The following is a 23,402-nucleotide window of genomic DNA, read 5'->3' on the forward strand; positions in this document are numbered from 1 at the left end:
TTTAAAGCTGAGTAATGGATTGGGAGTTAAGATGACAGATACTAGGAGGACTCTATGCTAGACTCATCCCTTGAACACAGCTAGATAATATATATCCAATTATTCGAACACCTAGGAAATCAATCTGAGGACTGAGAGGACAAACTCACAACTAGAAGGAGAAAAGAGGCCACATCGTGGAAGGTGGGAGGTGCAGAGACATGATTGGGGTAGAAAAGAATTGCTGGTGCTGTGGAGGGGAGGGAACCTGGATCAGGGAGACAGGAGAGAAAGAGAGAAAAAGAACAGGACACAGGGCACTGCACAAGAAAAAATACTTCCCCAAAACCATTGGGGAAATGGGAACAGGGAAAATGAGAAGAGCTGATTATCGCAAGTTTTTACAAAGAGTGGAGCTCAAAGTCTGAAGTTTCAGAAATCTGCACCATAGCTGGGTGGAGCCTGGTGGGCATAGAGGGGCTCCTGTGCAGGAGAGAAGAGGACCGAGAGTGGACAGCATGGTCTGAGGATCCCCTGCATCACACTGGAAGAGACAGTTCCCCTTCTTGGAATGCATTTGGGAGAGGTGGCACTGCCTCTCAGAGGACAAAAGAGCGGTCAGGCACCAGTGAGCTGCCCCGTTCACTAGCATACAAGCAAAGACTCCTGCTGAGGACAGCTAACATGGACACCAGCTTTTTGCTGCACTTTACCATAAACTCCAAGCCCCTGTGCCTTTGTGTAACAGCGCTTTGGGGACAAACTGTCGACAGCCCCAGTGTGGCAAGACCCTCCTCGAGAGGATCAGCGGCATTTGGTCCCCAAAATTTGCAGTTTTGAAACCCAGCCAGTTGAGATAAAATACAGGAGTGGGAAGATGGCTCAGACACAGACAGGGTGAAGGCAAGGGATCTGAGGGATGCCTGGTACACACAAAAGGAAATTGTTCACTCTTCTGTGAGGGTTTCCTGAGAAGTGGCAGGCACAAACTCCCCTCTCTGGTGTCAAGAGAGCAGGTTGGTGCCATTTTTCTCCCCCGCATCAGCCCAGACAGGCTACAGTGATCAGCACAGCACCCACAGTGGAGGTTTCAGCTGCTTACACCAATGCCCTCCCTCCTGCACTCTGTAGGTTCTTTTTTTTTACTAGAGCAAGTGTCCCTGAGATTCAGAGCAGTAGGGAGCCCCTCCCCCAGAAGATGAGCACAAATCTCCCGCGTGCACCAAGTCTACTGACCATACAGTGCTGCAATTTCAGCCCTAGGGCAAAGAGGATCTAGCCTCTTTTAACAAGAAGAGTAAAACACACCTAGTTAAAATGCACGACACAGTAGACAAGGTCCAAACAAGTCCCCACTAAAGGCAAGGACAAACTCTACAGAGGACTGACCTGAGGGAAACAGCAGCCAAAACACAACAGCAGCATGCACACAGAATATATCAGAAATACTTCCTGAAGCACCAGGCCCTAGACAGTATATGACCTTTTCTTAATACAGCCATTACTTTCAGGAGTAGGAAACATAACAGGCTTTCCTAACACACAGAAGACAGAGACCTAGAAAAAATGCCAAGACAGAGGAGTTCATCCCAAAAGAAAGAACAAGAAGAGATCACAGCCAGGGATCTATTCCTGTACCCGAATTTAAAACAACAATCATAAAGATACTAGGTTGGCTTGAAAAAAGCATAGAAGACACCAAGGAGTCCCTTACCACAGAAATCAAAGACTTAAAACTTATCAGGCTGAAATTAAAAATGCTAACCGAGATGCAAAACTGACGAGATATGATGACCACAAGGATGGAAGAATCAGAGGAACAAATAGGTTATAAAGAAGATAAAATTATGGAAAATAATGACGCTGATAAGAAGGAAAAAATATTAGATTACAAATGTAGACTTAGGGAATTCATCAATTCCGTAAAGTTTAGTAACATCCATATCATAGGAGTCCCAGAAAAAGAGAGGGAAAAAGGAGAAGGTTTATTTGTGCAAATTAAACCTGAAAACTTCCCTAACCTGGGGAAGCAAACGGACATCCAAATCCAGGAGGCACAGAGAACTCCCATCAAAATCAACAAAAGCAGGCCAATACCAAGACATATCATAGTAAAATGTGCCAAATAGATAAGGAAAGAATCTTGAAAGCAGAGAGGGAAAAGAAATCCCTAGCCTAGAAGGGATGACAAATAAGGTTAGCAGAAGATCTCTTCACAAAAACTTGGTAGGCCAGAAAGGAGTGGCATGATATATTCAATGTGCTGAATGGGGAAATATACAGCCAAGAATACTTTATCCAGCAAGCTTGTCATTCAGAATAGGGAGATCAAGAGTTTCCCAGAAAAACAATAACAAAAGAAGTTAGTGACCACTAAACCAACCCTGCAAGAAATATTAAAGGGGGACTCTTTGAGTGGGAAAGAAAGGCCAAAACAACAAAGACTAGAAAGGAACAAGAAAATCTCCAGAAACACCAACTTTACAGGTAATACAGTGGCACTAAATTCATATCTATCAATAATCATTCTGAATGTAAATGGACTAAATGCTCCAATCAAGAGACACAAGTTATTAGAATGATTAAAAGAAAAAAATCCAAGACCCATCTATATGCCACCTACAAGAGACTTATTTCAGACCTAAAGATACCTGCAGATTGAAAGTGAGGGGATAGAGAAACATTTATCATGCTAATGGATGTCAAACAAAAGCTGGAATAGCCATACTTATTTCAGACAGGCTAGATTTTAGACCAAAGACTGTAACACGAGATGAAGAAGGGCCCTAGGTCTAAATAAAGGGGTCCATCCAACAAGAAGATCTAACAATTATAAATATTTACGCCCTCAACTTGAAAGCACCCAAATATATAAATAATCATAAACATAAAGAAACTCATTAATAACAATACAATAACAGCAGGGGACTTAACACCCCACTTACAACAATGGACAGATCATCTTAAGTAGAAAATCAACAAGGAAACAATGGCTTTGAATGACACACTGGACTGGATGGACTTAGCAGATATATTCAGACATTTCATCCTAAAGCACAGAACACACATTCAAGTGTACATGGGACATTCTCCAGAAAAGATCACGTACTGGGTCACAAATCAGCCCTCAACAAGTGCAAAAAGACCGAGATCCTACCATGCATGATTTTCAGACACAACACTATGAAACTTGAAGTCAACCACAAGAAAAAATTGGGGAAGACCATAAATACCTGGAGGTTAAAGAACATCCTACTAAAGAATGAATGGGTTAATCAGGAAATTAAAGAAGAAATAAAGAAATGGAAGCAAATGAAAATGAAAACACGATAGTTCAAACCTTTGGGATGTAGCAAAGGCAGTCATAAGAGGGAAGTGCATAGCAGTACAGGGCTACATCAAGAAGCAAGAAAAGTCTCAAATACACAATGAAACCTTACATCTAAAGGAACAAGAAAAGAAACAGCAAATAAAGCCTAAAGTCAGAAGAAAGGAAATTATAAAAATGAGAGCAGAAAAAAATGATATAAAAACAACAACAACAACACCCAGTAAAACAGGAGGTGGTTCTTTGAAAGCATTAACAGAATCAATAAACCCTTAGCCAGACATATCAAAATGAAGAGAAAGGACCCAAATAAATAAAATCACGAATGAAAGAGGCGTGATCACAACCAATACCACAAAAATACAATTATAAAAGAATATTATGAACAATTATATGCCAATAAATTGGGCAATCTGGAAGAAATGGATAAATTCCTATAAACATATAAACTACCAAAACTGAAACAGGAAGAAATAGAAAATTTGAACAAATCCATAACCAATAAAGAAATTGAATCAGTAATCAAAAATCTTCCAAAAAACAAAATACCAGGACCAGATGGTTTTCCAGGGGAATTCTACCAAACATTTAAAGAGGAATTAATATATTTTCTTCTCAAACTGTTCCAAAAAGTAGAAATGGAAGGAAACTTCCAAACTCATTCTACGAGGTCAGCATTATCTTGATTTTAAAGCCAAAGACCCCACTAAAAGGGGAACTACAGGCCAATATCCCTGATGAATATGAATGCAAAAATTCTCAACAAGATCCTAGCAAATTAAATCCAAGAGTACATTAAAAGAATTATTTACCATGATCAAGTGGGATTTATTCCTGGGCTGCAAGGGTGGTTCAATAATCGCAAATCAATCAACATGATACACCACATTAATAAAAGAAAGGATAAGAACCATATGATCTTAATAGATGCAGAAAAAGCATTAATAAAAACCCCAATAAAGTAGGGATAGAGGGAACACACCTCAACATCATAAAGGCCACCTACCAAAGACCCATAGCCAATATCATCCTCAATGGGGAAAAACTGAGAGCTTTTCCTCTAAGGTCAGGAACAAGAGAGGGATGTCCACTCTCACCATTATTATTTAACATAGTACTGGAAGTCCTAGCTTCAGCAACCAGGAAAAAAAAAGCAATAAAAATAATCCAAATTGGCAAGGAAGAAAGGCAAACTTTCACTCTTCACAGATGTCATGATATTCTATGTAGGACTCCACCAAAAAATTGCTAGAACTGATACATGAAATCAGTAACATCACAGAATATAAAATCAATGTACAGAAATCTGTTGCATTTCTATACACCAAAAATGAAGCAGGAGAAAGAGAAATCAATGAATCTGTCCCATTCACAATTGCACCAAAACCCATAAGATACCTACAAATAAATCTAACCAAAGAGGTAAAAGATCTGTACTCAGAAAAGTATAGAATACTTAGGAAAGAAATTGAAGATGATAAAAAGACAGAAAAACATTCTAAGCTCACGGATTGAAAGAACAATGTTCAAATGTCTATACTACCCACAGCAATCTACACACTTTATACAATTCCTATCAAAACACCACCAGCATTCTTCACAGTGCTAGAACAAACAATCCTAAAATTTGTATGGAACCACGAAAAACCCCAAAAGCTAAAGTAATCCTGGGAAAGAAAAGCAAAGCTGGTGGCATCACAATTCCAGACTTTGAGCTCTATTATAAACTTGTAGTCATCTAGACAGTATGGAACTGGCACAAAAACAGACACACAGACCAATGGAATAGAATAGAAAACCCAGAAATGGATTCATCAACTATATGGTCAACTAATCTTTAACAAAGCAGGAATGAATACCCAATGAGCCAATCATGTCTTTAAAATAAGAGCACCAAAGGCTGAGGAAAATATTGTGAGTCAAAAAAGGAAATGATATATAAGCTTGAAAGTCTTAAAAAGAGGAAGAAGAGAATTGTCACAGAAATGAAAGGTAAATTTGAAATAGCACATATGAAGACAAAGAACAATACAGTATGAGAGAAAAGGAGCCAAAGGATAAATGGATAAAAAATTCAACTGGAATAGAGTAAAAGTGGTTGCTACAGAGGACAGGCAAAGAAGACTCAGCAGGCATCTAATTGGATTCTTTAAAGAAGAGACCCAAATAAAGGAACAGAAAAAAATATTTCAAGATATGATATAAGGATATTATTCAGAAATAAAAGAAGACTGGAATGTATAGATTGAAGAGCCATACTTTGTGCAGGAAAAAATACATACAGATTCACCTTCAGAAAAACCAACAGCAAGTTATTGGACTTAGAAAATGAATGAAGAAAATGTGGGCATCCAAATCAAAATCTCAGGTCAATAGTATAAGAAAAACAATCCGGCCTCAAACTTTTCCACATCAGCATTTTATTCTAGGAGCAGTGGAGCAATGTTTACAAATACATTAAGAAAATAAAGTCATATCTAAGAATTTTATAGCAAGTCAATATAAATATATAGAAAATAGAAAACAGTTCAGAATATAAAATAACTAAAACATAGTTCCCATGAACTCTCTCTGAAGAAACTAAAGACAAACTTTAGTCCACAAAGGAAAATGATGGCAAAAAGATCCGTGGCATGCGCCAACTCTGTGGGACTAAAATGAAAACAAATGTGGGTTAAAATCCTGACCAGCACTTTGGCATAAGGATTACTCTGAAGTCGATTAAGAAGCAGAAAACACAGAAAGAGCTCACTCCCCCTCTCCTATCTGCCTAAAAGCAAGACATAAATTTCCCTTTGTGAAGGTCTTCCCTCTCCTTGTTCCAAACCAGAAGGAATTAAAACAACCATCATCACTGGAGACAGAAAGTTGGCACAGGGTCTGCACAGGAAAACCTTAATAAAGCAACCCTAATCTTCCATTGGTTTTCTTGTATACTTACCTTCCCACAATTTAGTACCCTTTAGAGCCCAAACCTGTTTCCTTTGTCTTGTCGCTTCTACCCAAATTTACCCTTTGTTAAGATGGTATGTAAGCTCCCAATTCTAACTACCCCCTTGCGTTACTCATCAGGGAGTTCTCCTGTGTGTATGCATTTTGCTTTTTATAAATACACATGTGTTTTTTTTCCCTCATATTAATCTGTCTTTTGTCAGTTTAACTGACAAAACCTAATGGGTAAAGTTTTTTTCCTCCATCACAGTTGTAATGATTTAACTAATAAATGTTAGGAGAAAGGGGGAAGTGATAAAAGATAAAATAAACACATTGATTCTCTCATATTTTAGAGCTGGAGGATCAAAAGATAAAACTTGAAACTTGTAAATCAAGTAACAGAGACAGAAATATATGTAAAGACATAAAGATAAGCACCAAGACAAATAACATAATCATCTCAGCAGAGACTGACAATTCTCTTCCCTGTTTTTTTTTTTTTTTTTTTTTTTTTAGCTTGGCAAATGGCCCCTAGGAATTAAGATATTTCCCAACCTCCCCTGCAGATAAACTGTGCAACTTTAAATAAGTTCCTTATAGGAAAGAGGCATATCTTTCTTTCCTATCACCTTCTAAATGTATTTTGGAATGCATAAATAATAGCCAGATTTCCAATAACTTTCTTGGACCATGAAGCATGTTAGACTGAAAGCCAGTCATGACACAATTATATGCTATAAAAGCCTTGGTCCCTGAACATTGGTAGGTAGCATACCAGTCCTGGGATGACCACCTCTTGACTTCTTGAATAGGTGAGAGGAATAAATTTCTATATATATACTTTACATAGTGGTTGGTATTTGGTGGTTTTGTGAGGTTTGCACCAAACTTAATATCCTAATCAATACAAACAACAGGAGGACGACTTTATAACGATACTGAATACACAAATGAAGATCTGAACAGTTGGAAAGGTATATCATGTTGTTGAAAAGGAAGCCAGACATTATACAGAACTCAATTTTACTTAAAACAATCACAAAAAGAACAGAATATTTTACTACCTACACAAGCTGACTCTAAAGTTCAAACAGAAATAGAAACAAGAAAGAATAGCCAGGATATTATGTAAAATAAGAGTCCTGAAGTAAGGACATATGTATGTGTGTGTCTGTGTCTGTATATTTTATTTAACTTTTGTTATAAACTATAATAATTAAAACAGTGTGGTTCTACAACATATGGAAATCCTAGAAATAAATCTAAGTAGATAAAGAAATTTAGTAAGTGATAAAGGTGACATTTCAAGTCAATAAAAAGACATTTATTCAACACATCCAACTATATAATCATCTGGAAAATGAATAAATTTGGATCTCCACCCCACACATTGCATCAAAATATATTCTATATGGATCATATATTTTCATCTGAAAAGTAAAACCATAAAAGTACTAAAGAAAATATGTGTAAAAAATTTCTCAAGTATTCTTACGTGGGGAAGATCTTCCTAAACAGGTCAAAAATCTAAAGCGATAGAAAGTTTGTAGAGTTGACGATACAAAAATCATAAAGTTGGGTGAAAATATTAAAAATATATACAAACAGAAAAAAATTCTCAACTTGTATCACAGGCAAAGGACTAATTTTAAAAGAATTCTTAATTCTTCAAATATTTCATAAATGAATTCCTCTTTATAACAAAAAACCCATCAAGAAAAGTAAACATGTGGAATACTAAATATTAAAAGATGGTCAAGTTCATTCATTACAAAGAATGCCAAGGAAGACTACACTGTGATACCATATTCACCCATCTATTTGACAAAGATAAAAAACCTTTGGTAACACGCTGTTAGTGTATGAAGGAGGAAATGGGCTCTTTCACACATTTATCGTTAAGACTATAAATTGGTACAAGTTCCACCAAAATCAGTTTGATAATAGCTAAAATATTAAAATGCCTATATACACTTTAACCAGACAATTCTATATGGTTGTGCATGTTTCAAATGTCATATATACGAGGTTACTTACTGCAGTGTTGCTTATAATAGCTAAATATTGGCAATATCCTCTATTTCTATCGATAGAAGACTGATATATTAAATGTAAATATAACCATATAAATGGAATATAATGTAGCCATTAAAAAGTAAGACTTTGACAATCAGTGTGCCAAGCAATTTGCAGGATTTGCTGCTTCCAAGACGAGTGTACAAAGAGCACTGTACCCATTAAGTGACATAACCATACATTACAAATTCCTGGATCTTCATTCTTGTGATCTTGTGATCTCTAGATTTCATCAGAAATCTACAGATTTGTTAGTCAAAATGATCAACCAGATGGAAAAGAAAAGCTACAACCTCATCTAAGTTGGAAAATAGTGTTCAAATGTCACATCTAATGTCAAAATGCAAAAGATATTTTAAAGTAGCACTAATGGAACAGTATAGCCTAAGAATCCATTGGAAAAATGGATTACCTAGAGAAATGTTATCAGGTTTCCATACTGTGAAAGCATTATCTTCCTAATATACCATATCTCCCACTGCTTCCCCAGCTCAAGGTATTTGAGGATGTTCTTTGGAAGGTGTGGCAACACTTTGCTTTTAATATCACAAAGGAACTCTTCTTCCTCAACCAAAAAAATTAAGGATGTGGGACTCTGATTTCTAAAGTCCCCTCCTACTAACATACTATTTTTTCCCTGTTCTGTTCTATCCTCATAGTATATCCGAAGAATATAATTCTACTCACTACACACACACACACACACACACACACACACACACACACAAGGAATTACATACGGATAAAAAGATATGTCTACTGAATGCTTACCTGATAACGTGTTGGCTGGTTGAGAATGCTGTTAAAACTGTGTGATTCAAAAACTCTTGAGTTAGACTGAGTGAAGAGGTTTAACTAGGAAAAAATACAATTAACCTAGTAAATTAGAATACATTCATTTGTAAGTCAAAAATATAATCTATATTCTCATTGATAACATTTCTGGAGTCAACATTTCCAAGGAAAACTTTGTGGAAGTGGAGTTCTATCAGTGATTTAATAGATTTTCAAAGGTAAAAATGAATGCAGCAACATAACTCACTTTTATCAAAATGTTTATAATGTGCACTGCAACAGAACTGCTTAACTGAAAACATTTTTAAAAGTTGGCTCATACTAAATGTAATTGTCCCTGAGGACTTGTGTGCTTAATCAAAATGTATTCACAGCATCTAGAAGGTAAGGATGCATAGAAGGAACTGTCTGCTCCTGAGCCTGTATTCCTCTCCTACACTCGAACAGGAACACACTACAAGTTCAAATGGTATCATTTGGTATTTTGTAACACTGAAATATGAGCCAAAATAACATGTATTTCTAGGTATCTTCGCCTTATACTGAGCGAGATTCATAACTTTCAAGATAATTGGGCTTAAAGAAATTTTTTTTCTTGCTCTCTCTTTAGAGTTTAACTTTAGAGTGGGTAGAAAGAGACAGTAAGAGAAGCACACTGTTACTAGCTACTTTTTATGTATGTGAGCAGGGCCTGCCTCTTTCTTTTGGGCAAGCTGCTACCAATACAGTATGATTCAAAGGCAGGACCACCTATGCGAAAATATGTATTCACCCCCACCACCTGACTTCCATGATCATTACTCAGGATCCTATGTGTGGGATGCTAAGAGGAGGTGGCACAATCTTGCCAACAGAAAACCTTAGCTAATAAAATTAATTCTTCTATTTGCCACTAGAGGTCAGTATCTGATTGTTGACTGAGGTTAGTTTTACAGGTTAGCGCGTAAGATTTCTTGAGGCTCCTTCCTCTCTTCTAAAAAGAGAAAAACAGAGACATATAATTTCTCCAAATTTTTACCAAATTCAGTATGCAGAGAGTATTTATTAATATTTATAATACAAATAATATTAAAGAGATTTAAACATCTCCACGCACAATTTAAAAAATAAAATTAAAATGGCAGTTTTTAACTAGATATGGGGAGATTGGGAAGCCATGGCTCATGGCTTCTGAGAGATCAGTGCTCAACTTTTTTTCTATTTCCAGCCACCTCTCTGAAAAAAGCCGTTCTTCCTACCAATGGTGTAATACAGGCAGAAGAGGACACCATAAATAGAGCACTTCTGCTCCCCTCACATGCATTTGAGCAAGCTGCATTTCCTTTACAGAGGTATAGGTAGCCACAAGACAGACATCTGAATGTGCTCTTCTTCCCCTGACAGTATTTCTCCCCTTCATTATGATACTCTTAAGAATGGAGTCCGTGAAATCAGTTGCCTACAGAAAGAAAACTTTAAGGTGTGAGTGCAAGAGCTGTGAGTTCCCACGCTCTCCAGAGGCTTCCGGTTTTGAATAATAAAGCTTCAGTTAATAAATCCCCAGAGAAACAAAGCACCTTCAAAACAAAGTCAATTTCAGTAGTGGAGGGAGTTGCCCAGGATGGCAATTAGAGCCTGGCCCATTTAAGAGACTAGCCACCCTGTCTCTGAAGGAGCAGCCCATGGGGAGGAAATGGGCCAGTAACCAAGCCATAGCAGTAGGTGCTGGGTATAAGGCAGCCATGTGCAGTAGAAAGAGCGAGGCATCTGATGCTGGAAAACTTGGATTTCACACCTACTCCACACAGGCCAGCTAGCTCCCCTGACCTTGTGTAAGTACGCTACTTTAATGGTTTCAGTTGTCTTATCTATAAAATGGGAATAATAATAATACCTACCTCACAGTGTTGCATGAGGTTCAAATGTACAGCAAAGCACTTTGTAAACTGTGAATGAGGAAGGGCACTGATATTTGTTGAGGCTGGAACTTTGTACATCTCATATCATCCTTACATTAATCCTACCAAGTTTTCTCTCTTTCAGATGAGACAACTAAGGCTCAGAGTGATGAAATGACTTATCCATGTTACTTGAAAATAAGCCATAAGCACCAGAATACAAATCCTGGTCTGACATGGAGGCTCTATTCTTTACATTGTACTCCTTCTCACTGTGTACATATGAGGTACTATTTGAAATCATAGGATGACACAGCCAAATCAATGCCTTGGAACATAATAGCCTTAAGAGCCCATGTCCAAGTCAAATTTAAAAAGGTTTAAAAGGCCACCTTCCTAAGGAATAAGATGCCAGGGTACTACAAATCTTGGAAATACACATTTTTTTAAAGAAAGAAATTAAATTGCAATAATCTAGTCTTTTTTCTCAACTTCAACTGACAAAACTTATCCACCTCTGCTCAGAAAGGTCTGTACTTTATAGAGTAACATTGCTATCTTGTGGGCTCCCAAGGTATGACAAGAACAGATCATTTTCACAACTTTAGGCAAAAATTAGTTACTAGTATAAGTAACTCCACACATTTATTCCTGTTATGTCTTGCTCCCTTATTATCTGAGGTCTGCTCATCTCCTCCTGTGTCCTATACCAATTCTATCTCTGCAAATTAAATTCATGATAATAACATATTGTCATAAAACTCATCTTTGTTAAAATCAAAGTATGACTCAAACTAAAATCAAAGTATGACTTACCCAGGAAAACTTTGGGACAAACCATTCTTATTTATAAAAATGGTATTTATGAAATATCAAATGGAATATTTGAGGATGCTCTTAGGCCTGTGTTGATTTTATGATATTAAAGAAAAAGGTTACTTAGCTCGATAAAGAGTTTCTACAAATAAGAAGAATATGGTGGTGGTAAACTATATATGCAGCCAAGAGGAAAATGTGAAGTTAAAATTCTTTAACTTCAAAATAACGATTGAGAAGGATGGAACACAAAAATACAAAGTGTTTTCTAACAATAACTTTCCTGTTTACTTTTAACAAGTTAAAAAAGTGTTTTTGTTTGTTTTTAATCTGGCACTTTGCATGAAATTCTGACCAGAAGCAACGCATAGACTAAGTGACTTCTTGAAACATTGTGAAGATATTAAGTGTTAGTCTATGAAAGACTATGGAATGGATAGTAACTTTCAACATCTTCTAAGTTCATACATAAAAATTACCGAACAAACATCAAAAGACAAGGAGAAAGACAAAACATTCATTGCAATGTCTTGGTAAGTTTTTGATACGTACCCTGGACTTGGAGTTACCCATTCCCATTTCTATATCCTTCTGTAGCCGGCTCCTTCTGCATTTAGAGAAGTTAATGATCCTCATGACGAAATAAACAAATGACTTTGGACTAGGAACTAGACTGAAGGGTGGAGGTAATGTTTTTCCATCATCAAAATAAGATAGCCAAAGTTTTGAACGGGCAAACTTCCATTCTACGTCACTGTCATCCTGTATCACAAAAATAGAAAAGAAACAATGTCTCATTTTAAAAACTAAATATTCTAGTAATTGATTCCAGTAGGATCATACAATGAACCTAAATTATGCTTTTGAAATAGATAAGTCACTTATATACATTTATCTGCATATAACTTCTATTGGCCTATATAATATTCTTAGTATTGTTGTCATGATACTCATCTTTTTAATTTTTCTCTTCCATATGCCTGTAACACCTGAAATTTAACCAGAGTGTCCCACCCCCCAGCCAAAAACAAAGCAAAAATGCAAGAAAAATTCAGGGTCACGGAAGGATGAAAACATTAACTCCTCCCTTCTTCCCCACCTCTGCCAATTCCTCATAATCAATGGTACTTCATCAGTCTTTACCCACCCTCCCTCCCTCCTCATCTAGACCCATCCAAGGCAGGCTATAGATACACCATATTATACTTTAGAGCAAAGGGAAAAGAATAGCACTCAGACGAATTGCACTTTGGATGTCGTGTCTGCCATCTGTCCTCAAATGTCACATAAGGCCCTCGGTGGACTATTCTTGTCTTGTATCTCTTTTTATCCACAGTAACAGCCCAGAGTGATGGAGAAAAAATGAAGAGGAGGAAGTTCAAAGGTGGAAGAAGTTGGCTTGTTCATTTCACCCTGCCATTACCACACTCAAGCAGTTATTCAGAGTGCCACAGTTTCCATTTCTGGGGGACCTAACTTCTGCTTTGAGAATCTATGTGTTTTCTAAAACACACACAGAGACTCAGAGGTTTAACAAATAGCAAAATACTAAAGAGATACTGAATACGAACCGGAAGGATGTAGGAAAACATACATACAATGATGAAGGAAGGCACCAAAGCAAGAGCAATCCAAAACATGAAGTAAAATGACTTCTAGAATACTAAAAATTCTGGCTGGATACAGGACATCACTGATGTTTGCCAGACATCTAGTAATTCCTCTACTAGGATCTTTCAGATGGTTGGCCAGCTAACCTAGGAAAGAATAATTCCCCTATAGTCAGTACTTCTTCTAGCCATTAATTTCAAAACTTCTGAAATATACTCTAAGAGGAGGCAGCATGATGGCAAATTCATGGGGACCCCTGCTGTGCTCCTAGAAGACACTAGAGCCTGTGAGACTATCTATCCAGGAGAGAAACACAGAGAAATGTCCAGGCTCCTTCTGCTTAGGTATAAGCCTCTTTATTGACATGAACTGGACATCCACCAAAGGGCACAAAAACAGATGGAGGATATTATTAGAGTGAGATGGCAAGAACAGATACCATGGATAGAAAGCAGGTTTACCTCAATTTCTTGATATGAGCTATTAATCATAGCAATTAACATGTTGAGTAAAACGACCACCATAGTTACATTGTATATTCCATACAGAACGTAGCCAATATTCTCTATGAATTTGTGATCGTATTTGAGCACAACAGAAGTGACTTCAGACAACCCAAATATTGACCAAAACAGTGTCTTGAAACTTTCTTCTACACTGTTGAAAGAATAAGGTACACAGTAAATAAACAGTCTTCAGTATTAAAATCAAAAGAAAAACAAGTTAGGGTTTGAATACTGTAAAGATGTAAAATGCCATCATTAAATATCACAACAAACTCTGAGTATAATTATTTTATTATAGTATTTAACAGAAATTGTTCCTTCAGGGGTTTATGATTAGATGTTGCCAATGCCTACCTTTTCTGTAAATTATCTTCAAGTGAAAACTCCCTGAACTCAGCAGGGGAAAGGTAAAGTCATGCCACAATACCCATTCCTTTCTCCTAAAGGATGGAAATTTGGGGTTTGATTTTACAGGTCATTTAGACCTTTAAATCAGGTTTTCTGGAGTAGAACAAGGTCAGGATTAAGATGATATACTCACTTCAAAAAAAATATGTACAAACATATTCCCTGCACTGTAGTAGTAGGGAAGAATGAAAACAACCTAAATATCTATCAGTAGGGGAGTTGGTAAATAATTCCATCTATATAATGGATTCCTATGTAGCCACTGGGAAAATGAGACACATCTATCTTCATGTGTTTATATAAAATGGTATCTAAGAAGTACTGAAAAATAAGATACAGCAAGTATGAAATAGTCTACAATTTGACTAAAAAGGAGGAGTTTACAAATACTTATATTCTTGTTTATATATAAAATATCTCTGAAAGTATCCAAAAAAAAAACATTGCCTCTGTGAAATAAGGAGATATGAGAGATTGGGGCCCAAGGGTAAAGAAGGGGGCATGATTTTCACTGTAGATACCACTCTATGAATTTTTTTGCCACAAGAATATATTACCTAAAAGTTACATTTAACTGCAAATGAATAGGAGGGAACAGATTGCAAGATTCCTGTTCTTTTCATTTATATAATCTACTCCCTGATTCTTCCATAACAGCAAGTAACACTTAGGCCCTCACCTGACTAATCACCTACTTTTATCCTTTAAATGAATTTTGCCAACCGAATTTGGCTGCTTTTGGCATATAACCAAGTTGTATTCACTGATACGTGAACCACAAAAATAATCCTTAAACGATTACACATGTAGAATTCCATTACAAAGGAAGGTTCAAAAGTAAGTCCTTTTTCCAAAAAAAGATTTATGGAAACAGTGCTGGTTTTGATTTGTTGTAACAGATTCTAAACAACAATTCCATAGATTTATAGGTTTTAGCACTAGTTTATTTACTCATGCCATCATTCAACAAATATTGATGGAACACCTATCATGTTCTAGAAATTGTGCCACACCCTTATGAGGCTAAATAGAAAGATTCCTATTTCTATATAGTTGGTGTCTATTACAAAACAGTTCATTGTGTGATTTTATAGCATAGATGGTAGCAGGAGACTGAGAAAAACTATAACCTCTTTGTTCCCACCATTACTTTAACAGTGTCCCCAAATTCTGACTCCTTCCTCTTGCTCTTGTTGCAAACCTTCTCTCCTCTAACTTCAAGAATATCGATTCCTGTGAATACGTATGTGTGGGAGGAGGCAGACAGTAAAACAGGAGAGGACACTGGCAGTGCCTGAGCTCTTACCTTGGGCAAGAGTCTTCAAATAAATGACCTTACATAATCCTCACAATAACCCGGTTCAAACCTTATTGTGTTTATTTTAAAAATAAGGGAACTAACGCAGAGGAGTGCTGAGTAACTTAACCAAAGGCCGCAGCTAGAAAATAGCAGAGATAATGCATCCATATCCAGGTCTGCCTGATTGCTAGCCTAGAATCCTTCCACTTTATCAAGTTGCCATGTGTTCACACAAAACAGTGAAGACAATGTGTTGTAGAAATGAGTTCTTAAAGGCTCACAGGGGTGGCACTATGTGTAGGATATCTCCATCCCTCCCCTACTGGGTTCAAACAGAATTTTTTTTTTCATTACAATAAAGTGAGTTTCCGTTCTCTTCTACCCCCAAGACTTGCTCTGTATTAACTATGTGAAAAAATCATTTCCAAACAATTTAGATGTCTGGAAGGGCTTGATGTTCTATTTTAGTCTACAGGGAACTTATTGAAGGTCTAGATTCTTTCTAGCTGTGGCATTACAGGATACAAAGGGAGACAGGGAGGGCTAATGATCTCCCTACCTTGAAGGACTACAGTACAAAGGGAGGACCCACATGCAGGGTTAGGGGATCTCACAACTGGATGTCTCTCTGCCGAGGGAACTTAAAGGGACAATGACTAAGGAAGTTTAATCAAGGAAGACTTCACAGGCAAGGTGAGTCTCCGATGTAGAAACAAGTGTGACCACAGGAAGGAAGTGATACTAGTGAGTTGTACAACATTTAGCTGTAATTTCTTCTTACTCAACTCCTTTGTACTGATTAATGATACATTAAAATAAAGGCCAGTGCTTTCTTTTTTGAATAGTAATGACTACAAATTACTGAAACTAAATTTAATGTCATACATAATGTAATAGATGTCCAGTATTAAAAATCTGCTGACCAATTCTCTTAAAATAGTCAGCTTCATCTAGGATTTTTCCAAATTTTGATTCTGTTCTGTGGTCCCTTACTAAACTCAAAAAAATGAGCCTTTAGGGCAATGTAATCATGCATAAGCACTGTTTTTCAATGGATAGTTTTGCTCTTAAAAACATCTTTATTATGATTATTGAATTTGTGGTGTGTTTGATTCATCTAGATTTGTTAGACATTTTCCTCATCAAACCTTTTTTCGAAGATGTTTTACTTACGTGGTAAAAGCAGCATTTACTTTAGCCCCAAGGTAGTAAGAATAAAGTATGAACATGCCAATCATAAAGGCAAGAAACACCATAATAAAGAGGACCATGAACTTGAATATATCCTTCACAGTCCTTCCAAGAGAGATCTGTAAGGGGCCAAAGCTCTCATTTGCAGGGAGGATATATGCGATCCGAGAGAAACTGAGCACAACAGCAATGGCGTAGAGGCCTTCAGATATGATCTGAGGGTCAGAAGGGAGCCATTTATCTCTGGCTAGAAAAAGAGAGAGAGATATCAGAAATGGGACTTTTTTTCATTGCAATCTACAAAATAAATACCTTAAATAGGATCTATTTTGTAGGAAGGTGGTTTTTATCTCAGTTGAAACTACTCTAGATTTAATTAACTGTCTGGGCATTATTTTTATGTTTAAACCAGAAGCATATGAATTCTACACCCACATGGAGTCTTTTAATCTAATAAACATGATTATGAAGATACTAAACCTGCTCCACATTGAGTAGAAACAGAGTCAAGTGCAAAAGATAAAGAAAGAAGTTAAAACCCTTCATTAGACAAAGACTGTGTCCAGAATGACAAAACAACGGACTTGACTAATCTGTCTTCTCATATATGGACCAGCTATTTTGTCACCCTGTAGGCTCAGTTGGCACAAAACTTATTTTCCATATTTCATGGAGAAATTAGTTCATCTAACAGTTTATGCAAATAAAATGTTGTATTACAACAAGTGAGAATATCACTGAATCACAGTGGTGCTGTCAGTGTGATATCTGAGCAATATTACTTGTTCCTGTAAAATGTAAGATGCTATTGAGGTGCAAAAATTTTGGATATAGATTCTAAATGAAGACCCCACCACTTTCAAGGTCGTTTAGTAGGTTCACAGCAGACTGTTGGATACTCATTTCCCTGGAAGTTCAATGAAATAATATGTCGCTAATTTTGTGCAGAGTTACTCCCAGAAGAATGGATACATTGTAGATATTTCCAACAACAAAAATTAATGTTTATTGAATGTTTAATGTGTACTAGACACTGTGCTTTCCAGTGACTCTACGGATTTGATGTTATCATTATCGTTTTTTTAGAGATGCAGAAACCAAGACTTAAGGCTAAATCCTTGATCAAAATCATACACATAGTAAGGAGCGAATCTTGAATTCACTTATTTCCCTCCAGATTATAGTCATTAGATACACATGAATCAACCTAAATAAAGAGGTTACTGAAATAGTCAAGATATATATTACACAAGATACAATTTAAGCTAATTCTTTGATTATAAATGGTAATCATTTGCTCATTTGATCTGGTCTCCTTGGAATTAAAAAATCTTTGCTTGTTGACAACAAGACAATGTGTTTAAATTTCACAATGTGTGAAACATCCATCTTACATTTTGGAGCAGGCGCCCAGCCTTCTTCAGTTATGTTAACATGCCACTAGCACTTATCACAATATAAGCCTTAATTACACTTACAAAAAGTGATTCTTACAATCAGAACTCACTTAAACTCTGTGCCTGAGTTTCCTTATCATTAAAATAAGCATTAGGCAATACATTTTTTTTAATATTTATTTATTTTGGGGGAGAGCACAAGCAGGAGAGGGGCAGATAGAGGGCAACAGAGGATCTGAAGCAGGCTCTGTGCTGATAGGCTGATAGTGGCAAGCCTAATGTGGAGCTTGAACTCACAAACTGTGAGATCATGACCTGAGCTGAAGTCAGATGCTCAACTGACTGAGCGACCCAGGTGCCCCCAGGCAATATATTTCTAAGGTTCTTTTCAGATTTAAGATTGTGCAACTACATGGAAATTTGCTAATCACACCTTTCCAGCCTGGCCTCAATGGAGGGAAGGCTAACATTGCTTACCATCGGTTTGTGCTGGGCAAGGAAGGCATCAGTATCCTTGCACCCTGAATATCAGCTGGGACCTCCCTGCTCTTCATGATACACAGAAGTTAGGCATGAATTCCCTTCCATATTGTGTTGAGGAGCAGGGTGTCCTCCCCAGTATTTCTGCCTGTTCCCCAGAGCTTACATTCCCATGCCACTTTAGCTCCTACTTCCTGCCTCTGCCAAATTTTCTTCACTCCACCTGTACAGCAGTTTAGTGCCTTTTGTTATTTTATCTCCTCCAAACCATGCACTCAGGTACTCATCTTCCACCCCGAGCAGTTTATCAAGCTATTTTTTCCCCTAATGAAGACAGTTTCATATCCTAAGAATATGTAAGAGTACTTATGTTGTTAGGCTTGAAGATAATTTTCTCTCACTTTGCAACACCTTCATTTTATAGGTTTGAGAACTGAGGCACAGAGAAGTAAGTTACCTCGAACAAAGTTATACACAGCAAGGGAGCTCCGTAGACTTGATATGAATCCAATTTTGTATAGTTCTAAAGCTCATGCTTTCTCCTCTGTTCATACACATTTAACACACATCTCACATTAAACATACTCTTATTGACATTTCCTTCCAAAATGTGGTTCCAGTACCCTTCCTGATGCATAAGAGGACCCTTCAGTTAATAACTTACCATAAGTGAAATACTGTATCTCTGGTGGAAGTGTAACTTCACTGAGGTCACTCTCTTGGACATAACTGTCCACATACTGTTGTGCTTTTGTTGCCTGAAGGAAAGCTAGAAATCTGGCTGTGAAAGCAGCAATGAAGATGGAAAGCATCCCAAAGTCCAGCACATTCCACAACTGCAAAATATATTCTCTAGGTCCTTCCAGCCAGAGCTCCTTACACTCAGACCACATCATTCCTGTCACACATGGAAGGTACAGGTTACATTTTATAGCTTAGACTAGCTTAGAGAAGCTGTTATTTTGTCCACTATCAGTCCCCACCTATAAAAAGCTCCATATATAAGGTACCATATCAGGCACGCTGAGGCCCTGGACAAAGTTAAATGGAGGAAAAATGTTCAAGTAAATAAGAATTAGAATTCGGAGAAACATAATTCTACACGTAGCATCAGAAATGGTGTGCACGCGCGCGCACACACACACACACACACAGGAATATTACTTGGCCATAAAAACGAATGAGATGTTGGATTTGTAATGACATAGACTTAGAAAGTGTACACTAAGTGAAATAAGTGAGAGAAAGAGAAATACCATATGATTTCACTTACATGTGGAATCTAAAAATCAAATGAACAGCAACAATGAAAAGGCTCTTGGAAAAAAAAAAAAGGCTCTTGAATACAGAGAACAAAGTGGTGGCTGCCAGAGGGGAAGTAAGTGAAGGGATAGAAGAAATAAAGAGCAGTAGGAGGTACAAAATTTTAGTTATAAAATAAATAAGCCATGGAGATGAAAAATACAGCACAGGGGATGTACTGTAATAACATTGTATGGTGACTACATTTATTGTGCTGAGCACAGAGTAATATGTAGACTTGTTAATTCACTATGTTGTACACATGAAACTAATACAACAGTGTATGCCAACTACACTTTACTAATAAAAATTTTTTAAAAAGAACTTTTGTGAGGTGAGGTAACCAGCATTCTGAAAATGGAAACTCTCCTAAAAAAGACCTCTGAAATGAAAGCCAAAAAAAATTTTTTTGCAAAAAAATTTTTATTCATCAGCTAATGGCTACTAGATTATCTCACAAGTATTTCAATTAAATATTTGATCATCACAGGTCAGATTTTTAAAATTTACATTTATTCAATAACTGAAGTTAAACGTGATATATTTATAATTGGGTTCATGTTAGTCGTCAAAATTTTTATTTAGTGGTAAGAGATAACTTTTAGTATTCAAATTATTCAATTATTTTGTTCTACTGCTTATCTTACAATGAGAATGTTGTCACCACATAATGCACAATAACATTTTAAATAAAAAAGGCAATCGGGGCACTTGGGTGGCTCAGTTGGTTAAGCTCCTGACTTCAGCTCAGGTCATGATCTCGTAGTTTGTGAGTTTGAGCCCCGTGTCGGGCTCTGTGCTGACAGCTCAGAGCCTGGAGCCTGCTTCAGATTCTGTGTCTCCCTCCCCCTGCCCCTCCCCTGCTTGTACTCACTCTCTCTCTCTCTCTCTCTCTCTCAAAAATAAACAAACATTAAACAAAAAAAAGGCAATTGTTATATAGACACAATGTTTGGTAGAAATTAAAATACTTAACATAGAAAGCTTACCAAGAACCCAGACCATAATTAGCATCTCAGTCCAAGTGAACTGAGTGGTTTTCACCCTGAAGATCTGCTTGGGATAGTCAATAACAGTGATGTTTGGCAGCGTGGTGATGCCTTCGAACCTGTCTGAGGCATTGAACACAAGCAGGCCCAGGAAGATGATGAAAGAAGCAGCATGTGCCACAAACTTCATGAAAGGGCTTCGCAGAATTTTCCCCAGCTGTAGTACAACAAACAAACAGAAAGAAGACGAAGACGAGACTTTTATTTTGGAAATGTCAGCTTCTACTTACGAAAATTATTATACAGGGTAAAAGAAAAACAGATGAAATGAGAATAACTTCAAAATTCTGCCTCTGTTTGTGAAGAGCTATACATTATGAAAATCACTCCTTTTAGGGAATGCTGCCTCCAAGAATTATTTAACAAGTCTTTAAGCTTCATTGTTTCTAAATATCCAATTTATCTTGGGGGGTAACACTGCATTCACAGAAGCATTTCTGAAAATCACAAGGCATATGCTGGTTATTCTTATTTTTCCACAAAAGACCACACAATCCATGTCTAGGTTTTGAGAGTCTAGGAAAAGAAACTCCAAATTGTAGTGCATATGCTTTATTGCTTTACAATTGAAATGTTATGAATTTAGAGACTCATTCATTATAGTTGAAACATTATGTGTTTGTAGCACATAACAAGGCCTTTGAATATTAAAAACCTTACTACTACAGAAGTAAATTTTAGTTCTCACTTGTAAGTCTTTTGAAATCGACTTGTACTTTGTATGATATGAAAAAGGCAGATAATATTAGAATCAAATAAATATTTTATGTACTATTACCTCAATAAGAAGGAGTTATACAATAATTAAAATCTCTAAGTAGGTTAACTTAATTAAGTCAGCCCTGAGTTTGGAAAATCATATAAATAGTACAAAAGCATGTCTGAAGTTCAGAGCATAATTATTTTAAGGTAACTCCTTTAAAGTCCCATGTGATATAATGTCCTTACAAGCCCCATGTTCTAGTAGAAATGAAAAACAATTCTGCCTGTCCCAAGGGCTTCTGTAGCCCAAGAAAAAGGTACATTTGGTTGATTTATCAAATAAGTTCTCTAGTCTACATACTCAGAACCAACTTTCAAACTCAGTCTGTGACCTTAAAAAGTACCAAGGCTCACATTTAAGAGACGGCAACTTCAAACAAATGTTTTTGCATGTCCAGAACCTTAATTTGATGTCAACAAATAACCGAAGAATGTTAAGCATTTCTGGAGTTGAACATGAATGCAGACAGACAAATGTCATATTTTCCATATTAGACATAGAAAAATAAACACCACATTTACATATTGCTGTGCTGTTCTGCAGCTGCAAAGAGGCACATTTGGGGTAGCTCATCCGTAGCACACAGTGATTTCTTGAGAGTTTCCAAATCTGTTTCTCATAAAGGCTGATCTTTTAAAACTTTAAAGAACACGAAAATAAAGCAGCATGCCTCTCGTGAAACTAGGATATACGTGGGGGATTCTTGCTATGTTGTCTTCGGTGGTATGTGGCAGGTATAAATGTGGGCTCCAGAAACAATTCTGTCCTTTCCCCTCTCTGGGGGACAAAGAGTTCACTATACTATTAGCTGCACTTTTGTAAGTGAAGAGAAAAAAGGAATGGACTTCCATGTTTTCACTGATTAAGCTGTCCTAAGAGGCAAACACTTAGAAACATCAACTTTCCTATTCGTTTCCCTCAGAAAGGGAAATTATTTGTGTGGGAAATGATTTTTGCTTTGATTCATGCTCTCTTATCACTTACAGATTTTAGTCCTTAGTGCTTATGTATTTGAGGAATCGTAAGGTACTTTTCCATGATACAAAACAAAGGAACTTAGTCAACTCATCAAACCTGATCAAAATGACAAACTTTCTGCCTTAAATTGCATGGGCAGCTCAACAATGAAATGAGATGGATGAATACGTTCACACGTGTATGGTGCCTGCAGAGCAGGACTCACTCTGCCAGGAAGACTATGCAGCCAGAGAGGTGACGGATTTCCAGGATCATTGTAAGTGGCCTTGACTCATTTTTCCTGAAACTGCCTCTGATTTAAACAAAACCAGATCTCAGAATATAAAAGCAGGATTAAAAGGACCTCAAAACGGCTTATTCTCCCTGGCGGTGCCCTTTATTAACCTAATACAGATCCTGTTAGCATGACTAGTATGCCTTCCCATATCCTGTTCAGAGGATCTCTTAGGCACAATTAAACTGAGTCTATGCTAGCAAGTTGAGAGAGGGATGAAGATAGTGAACAAAGTGATTCAAGCAAACTAAACATAAACAATCTAAAAAATCCAAAGACCCCAAACCCAAATTCTACTTTTTTTTTTTTTTTTTTTTTTTTTTTTTTTTTTTTTTTTT

At 36.9% G+C, this 23,402-nt stretch overlaps 1 protein-coding gene across 1 annotated transcript in view; it reads right to left on the reverse strand.

Moving 5' to 3' along the window:
• Nucleotides 1–578: 578 nt before the first annotated feature.
• The window catches only part of TRPC3 (transient receptor potential cation channel subfamily C member 3), a 58,468-nt gene continuing 35,644 nt past the window's right edge, over nt 579–23,402 (reverse strand). The window contains exons 5-12 of the mRNA XM_049630051.1: nt 20,990–21,206; nt 19,363–19,596; nt 16,804–17,068; nt 13,878–14,073; nt 12,358–12,567; nt 10,990–11,037; nt 9,089–9,172; nt 579–902 (exon numbers count right to left, since the gene is read on the reverse strand). Coding sequence (XP_049486008.1) covers nt 579–902; nt 9,089–9,172; nt 10,990–11,037; nt 12,358–12,567; nt 13,878–14,073; nt 16,804–17,068; nt 19,363–19,596; nt 20,990–21,206 — 1,578 coding nt within the window. The remainder of the gene's footprint in view (nt 903–9,088; nt 9,173–10,989; nt 11,038–12,357; nt 12,568–13,877; nt 14,074–16,803; nt 17,069–19,362; nt 19,597–20,989; nt 21,207–23,402) is intronic.

Source organism: Panthera uncia, chromosome B1 (assembly GCF_023721935.1).
Source record: "Panthera uncia isolate 11264 chromosome B1, Puncia_PCG_1.0, whole genome shotgun sequence".
In the NCBI taxonomy this organism is placed as follows: domain Eukaryota; kingdom Metazoa; phylum Chordata; class Mammalia; order Carnivora; family Felidae; genus Panthera; species Panthera uncia.